This window comes from Anthonomus grandis, chromosome 3, assembly GCF_022605725.1.
Source record: "Anthonomus grandis grandis chromosome 3, icAntGran1.3, whole genome shotgun sequence".
Lineage (NCBI taxonomy): Eukaryota > Metazoa > Arthropoda > Insecta > Coleoptera > Curculionidae > Anthonomus > Anthonomus grandis.
Window position 1 is genome coordinate 35,490,807 of NC_065548.1, and position 6,342 is coordinate 35,497,148.

The 6,342-nt window shown below is 36.0% G+C and overlaps 1 protein-coding gene across 1 annotated transcript; it reads right to left on the minus strand.

Annotated features, from left to right (window-relative positions):
• Positions 1-920: 920 nt before the first annotated feature.
• On the minus strand, positions 921-6,112 carry LOC126734653 (uncharacterized). The gene is made up of 2 exons (XM_050438352.1): positions 4,748-6,112; positions 921-4,205 (listed from the first exon to the last, which is right to left on the minus strand). Exons 1-2 carry the CDS (start codon positions 6,110-6,112, stop codon positions 921-923), a joined length of 4,650 nt encoding a protein of 1,549 aa, XP_050294309.1.
• Between the last annotated feature and the right edge of the window lie 230 nt (positions 6,113-6,342).

Here is a 6,342-nt window from a genome sequence, read left to right on the forward strand (position 1 = left end):
TCGATTATTCCCTAATCACATATCTGTTATCTAAAATACAAATTTTGGGATAACTCTTAACAATAATATTATTATTAACAACAGCTTATTTTATTATAAAAATGTTCGAGTATACTAATGTTTTGATTAGCATTGAAAAGAAGTTGATTAAGTACATTTCCCTATCTTCTCATACGTACAAGTTTAAAATTATAAGTAAATTAGTTTAATTATACAATGCAGGAAAGACTCTTTGGTAATTATAATTGGTATAAGAAATAAAAGAAAGTTTATTTACAAAGATTATTTCGTTGTCAGATATTATTGTATTTAGCTTGCTTTTATTGGATTAGTTCATTTGAAAAAAAGATAGATGCTAAAGTTTATTTAAACTCAAATTAATTACAAAAAATTCTTAAGACAAAATATGTAAAAAAATCATAATAACTCTAAATCTAAACAAAACAGAAACTAATCATTCATTCGTATCTATTAAACCGATTTAGTGTCATTTTAAGAAATTCAGAAAAATCATCCAGAGTTCCTTACAAGTGACATAACTTTATAATATGCGGCACAACATTATTTACTTCCTAAATCAGAACAAATTCAAGATTCATCCTAAAATAGATCCATAACTAGCTGTAGTGTGTGGCGTTCAGATTATTTGCATTTCACGTTAATTAAAAAACAATATTTATTTGCCAAACACAGTAATAAGTACAGTATAAATTGTTAAATTAAATAGTATGACGCCATTGCTTGCGTCGTCAGAAAGTCAAAACGAGAGAGTACGTCGTTCTCACTTCTACACCTCGCGCGGCGCTCTCCTCGCGCATGGTGACGTCGTGATATGGAAGATGCGGTATTGCCAAGCGTTTACAAAAATAACTGTCGACCAGACAACCAGACATATCGCCCCCCTTGAAAGCCTCCAGGCTTTAAAAATCATAAATAGGCAGGACAGCAATATTCGTAACTGGACGCTTATACTCGCCAGCAGCAGTCCTCACTAATACTGTTCGGACAATACCATCTCCTCCAGGAAATATTTGTACCACTCGGCCAGTTCGCCATTTTAATGGTGGTAATCCATCCTCCATGATGAGCACAAGAACGCCTAGTTTCAGGAGCTGCGGGTAATTCTGCTTCCATTTCGTACGTATCTGGAGTTCTGCAATGCATTCCTTGACCCAACGAGACCAAAAATGTTGCACCATTTGTTGCCTATGTTGGTATTTTGATAGTCTGTTCTCTGCTACTCCCACTAGATTAACTTGTGGGCACGTCGTCAATGGTTCACCAATAAGAAAGTGCGCAGGAGTGAGAGGATTTGGATCATTCGGATTATCAGAAAGAGGACATAAGGGTCTGGAGTTTAAACAGGCTTCTATTTGAGTAATTATTGTAGAAAAATCTTCAAAAGTTAATGATAAACTACCAACTACACGCTTAAGATGAAACTTTACCGATTTAACGCTGGACTCCCAAAGCCCACCAAAGTGTGGAGCGCGAGGCGGTATAAAATTCCATTGTATACCTTGATTTGCTAATTTATCCGAAATAGTAGAAGAGTGTTCTTTGAGAAACGCATTTAATTCATTTAATGCACCCACAAATGTTGTCCCTTGATCAGAATAAATTTGTATGCACTTGCCTCTTCGTGACTTGAATCTGTACAAAGCGGCTAAGAAACATTCGCTAGTAAGATCACTTACTAGCTCTAGGTGAATAGCCTTGGTAGCAAAACACACAAACAATGCTATGTATGCCTTGTTAATTCTAAAATTACGTCCTTTGCGATCCCTAAGGGAGAAGGGCCCTGCGTAGTCAACACCGGACACAGAAAAGGGTCTAGAGGGTGTAATTCGTGTCTTGGGTAAATTACCCATAAGGTACTTTGTCGATTTTGCAACAAAGCGAAAACAAGTTAAACAGTCATGGTAAACCTTTTTAATTAAGTTCCTGCCATTGATTGGCCAGAAGCTTTCACGAAGTGATGCCAATGTAAGTTGTGGACCAGCATGAAGTAGCTTAATATGTTCAGAATGTGCGATCAAAAGTGAAAGTCTATGTTTAGGGGGTAAAACTATAGGGTGCTTCTTTTGATATTCATAATCAGATTGTTGCAAACGACCCCTAACTCGAATAAGATTAAGAGTGTGGTCAAAGAAGGGATTCAAGGTAAGGAGTTTGGATTTATTAGAGACCTTATTATTATTCTTCAGTGCTTTAAATTCTTCAGAAAATGTTGAAGCTTGTACCAAGCTGACAAGTGTATTCAAAGAATTCTCAATTTCCAGAGTTGAAAGCTCTCTATTAAAAAAGTCAGATTTAGATTTTAATTTAAGGATGTTTTTAAAGCGTAGCACAAAGGCAAAAGTACGAACCAGTTTAGTTAGATTAGAAAATTTGTCAATTAAAGTAAGTAAGTCATTATTGGTATGTTTTTCGATGGACACATGAAAAGAAGTGACATTTCGTAATTCAGGAGTATCAATATTTGATAAATCTACTATGTCGGTTGGCCACTCATCTTCAGTCAGCCAAGAAGGTCCATGAAACCATAAAGTCGAATTTAACAAGCTTAAAGGTGGAATTCCTCTAGTAAGTAGATCAGCTGGATTGTCTACGGTTCTAATATATCTCCATTCATCAATATTAGTTATGGATTGAATTTGAGCTATTCGATTAGCAATAAATGTCTTTAGACGATGAGGAGATGATCTAATCCAGGCAAGTACTATTGTAGAGTCACACCAGTAGTGCTTAGAGTCCAAAGTAGAGGGTATTGAAGCTAACACAGTTTTAGCTAGTTCTGCTAAGAGTAATGCTGCACAAAGCTCGAGCCTAGGAATAGTCAATTCTTTAAGTGGAGAGACTCTAGTTTTTGCACAGAGTAGTTTAGACGAAAAAATGCCTAACGAATCCTTTGAACAAAGGTACACGCAGGCACCATAACCTGGCTCCGCAGCATCAGAGAAGCCATGTAATTGCAGCTCAATAGGATTACCGCAAAGAGTTAGTCTTGGTATTTTAAGATTATTCAATTCCACAAGTTGTGTCCTGTAAGATGACCAGATTGTGAAAAGATCCATTGGAATCGATTTATCCCATGATATTTTAAGCTTCCACAGCTGTTGCAAGATGATTTTTGCCGGGATTGTGACAGGAGAAAGTAGACCAAGAGGGTCAAAAATCTGGGAAATTGATGATAAAATTGTACGTTTTGTTACGCGAGTACTAGATTCAATAGGACCTATTTTATATTCTAGCGTGTCAGAAATGTGATTCCATAAAAGGCCCAAGGTTTTAGAAGGAATATCTGTATCAAAAGAAATCGAATGTATTGAGGAATCAGAAGTTAAGGTTGGCTCATTTGAAGCCCATTTTCCAAGTGGAAATCCATACTTCATAAGAAGATCATGGATGTCTTCTTTAATTTGTCTAAGTTCATCGACTGTTTGCGCGCCGGTTAAAAGGTCATCAACGTAAAAATCACGTTGTATTATGTTAGAAATCTTTGGACAGTCTTTAGCATGTATTTTACCTACTTCCTGCAAAGATCTAGTAGCCAGAAATGCAGCAGAGGCTGTACCGTATGTAACGGTGGACAAATCGTAAGTTAAAATCGGCTCATTAATATTAGCACGCCAAAGAATTCTCTGAAGTTTACGATATTCAGGGGCTACATAGACCTGTCGATACATTTTTTCAATGTCACCACTGAGAACTACAGGATGTATACGATACCGTAAGAGAATTGAAAAAAGACTGTTTTGGACATTAGGTCCGACCATAAGTAAATCGTGTAAAGAAAAACCTGAGTCAGATTTACAGGAAGCATCGAAAACGACCCGTAGTTTAGTTGTAGTGGAGCTTAATTTAAGCACACAGTGGTGCGGTAAAAAATATCCAGAAGTATCATTTTGATTCTTAGATAGGGTCATGTGACCGAGTTTTTCATATTCTGTTATAAAATCTTGATAAGTACGTTTTAAATCAGGGCTTTTATTCAGTTTCCCTTCAAGATTTAAAAAACGACTTGTAGCTGTCAACTTCGAGTCCCCAAGACGATCAATGGAGTCCTTAAGTGGAAGATGTACTACAAATTTACCATCAGGGGCTCTAGAAGTGTGCTGAGAGAAATGTTCCTCGCAAAAGGTTTCCTCTGGTGATAAGTATTTAGTTTTAGGAAATTCCTCTACCTCCCAAAATTTAGTTAGCTGATTGTCAATTGAAGTTGTAAAAAAGCACTGTGTCTTTGAGCAAAGGCTTGAACTAAGATTAGTTTGTAAAGGACCAGAAATAATCCATCCAAAATGTGTCTTTTGCAAAATTGGAAGTCCTCGACCCAATTTTATTTGACCAATATGGATCAGTTCCAAGAAAATGTCTGCTCATCAGCCAATGCAATATTTTTGGGAATATGTAATAAACTGGAGTCAAAGGATATAGCTGGAATATTTCCAGTTATAGATTTAAGTACAAGACACGATATATTCGCCTCAAAGTTAGAAAAATTGGATTGGACTTTAGCAAAAACTCTAGAATTTATGGTTTCAATTTTCTGACTGATACCAGTGATAGAATGTTTAATATTTTCAATAGGAAGTTGTAACAAGTTGCAAAGTCTTTCTGAAATGAAATTGGATTGGCTTCCACTGTCTAGGAGTACTCTACACAAGTGTGACTTATCTGTAGTGTCAAAAACTTTGATGATAGCAGTGGATAATAATACAGTGTTTAAATTAAGTTTTTCATTTACCACTAAACTACAAGGTGAGTATATAAGAGGAGTGTGCATCACATGTGTAGACAAAGAGGTTGTGGCTACGTCTTTCAAGTCAGTCTCAATGCTGTTGGAATAAGAAGAGGTAGATGTGTTATTATTATTGGTTTGTACAGTCCCAGAATCGGTTCTGTTGAAATGTAGAAGGGTATGGTGGAATTTTCCACATTTTCTACATCCAGACGACCTACAGTTTTTAGTTGCGTGGCCTATAGAAAGGCAATTAATACATAACTTCATTTGTTTAGCATTATTTAATTTTTCAATAGCAGAAATTTGTAAAAACTGAGGACATGTGTAGATGAGATGTTCTTTTTGACAAAACGTGCATTTTTTATTACTGTTAGTGGCGACAAAGGATTGAGAAGTATTTTTGTGAAAGTTGGGGTGTGATTGGCGAGGCCTTTCGATTTTGTTTGAAGCGTTTCTTAAAGAGCTGTTTTCGAAAGACTCTAAAATTCGGCATCTGTCTTTTAAAAAATCTATAAGTTCCTTGTAAGTAGGGAGTTCTTCAATAAAGGTTTTGGAATCCCAAGCTCTTCTAGTCACATTGTCAAATTTACCTGTCACAATATGACAGATTAAGGCATCCCAATGTTCTGTGGGCATCTTTAAAACCGTCAAGGCGCCCATGTGCTTCTGTAAGCCGTCAAGTATGACTCTAAGGCCACGTCCAGATTCACGTGATAAAGATGGCAAATTAAAAATAGCCGTTACATGGTTGCTGACTAAAATCTGTTTGTTTTCGAATCTCTCATTTAAGATGTTCCAGGCTACATCATAATTGGCGTCAGAGATTTCAAGTGATGAGATAGTTTCAGCTGCCACACCCTTTAGAGAGAGGCGCAAGTAATGAAATTTTTTGGCTGGTGTCAGTTTGAAATTGCTATGTATTAAAGAATTGAAAGTGTCTCTAAAAAACAACCATTGGTCATATGAACCGTCAAACGTTGGAAGGTTTATTGGAGGCAGTCTAATGTTGGCTAAATCATCATTAGAATTGGATGCTAAATTAGTTTCCACGTTTGGAGTTAAAACCTGCGGCTGCATCTGGTCAATTAAAAATTTGCTCACTTCAGATGTTATGCGGTAGAATTTATTTTCAAATTGTTCAGACTCACTGTCATGTTCATCAAAATCAATATCAGTCTCCGTAGCGGCAATCTTCAACTGAGCAGCGTTAAAATCTTCCAACAATTGATCAGCCTTTTGCGCACGCATTTTGAGTTCCACCAAATCAGTTTGAGAAAGATTTTTGTTTGACTTAATAGCTTGAAAATAGTTTTCAAACCGTGTAAGAGCAGCTTTAGTAGCCTTTCTTTTATTTCTTGCGTCAGCCATCTCGAATAGTTAATAATACAAATATACAAGTAGTTTCAAAGAAATTGTTCAAAATAGAGGCAAAGTAATAAAACAATGCAATTAAATAGGTTTCTCAGAACACTTAATTAAAATGCATGTAAAGTTATCAAACCTACGTAAGTAACACCAAAAATGTGTAAAATATCTAATAAAGTAGGTATATTAAATGTCAAAATTTGATAAAATGTAAATAGTAGAAATCACCATCA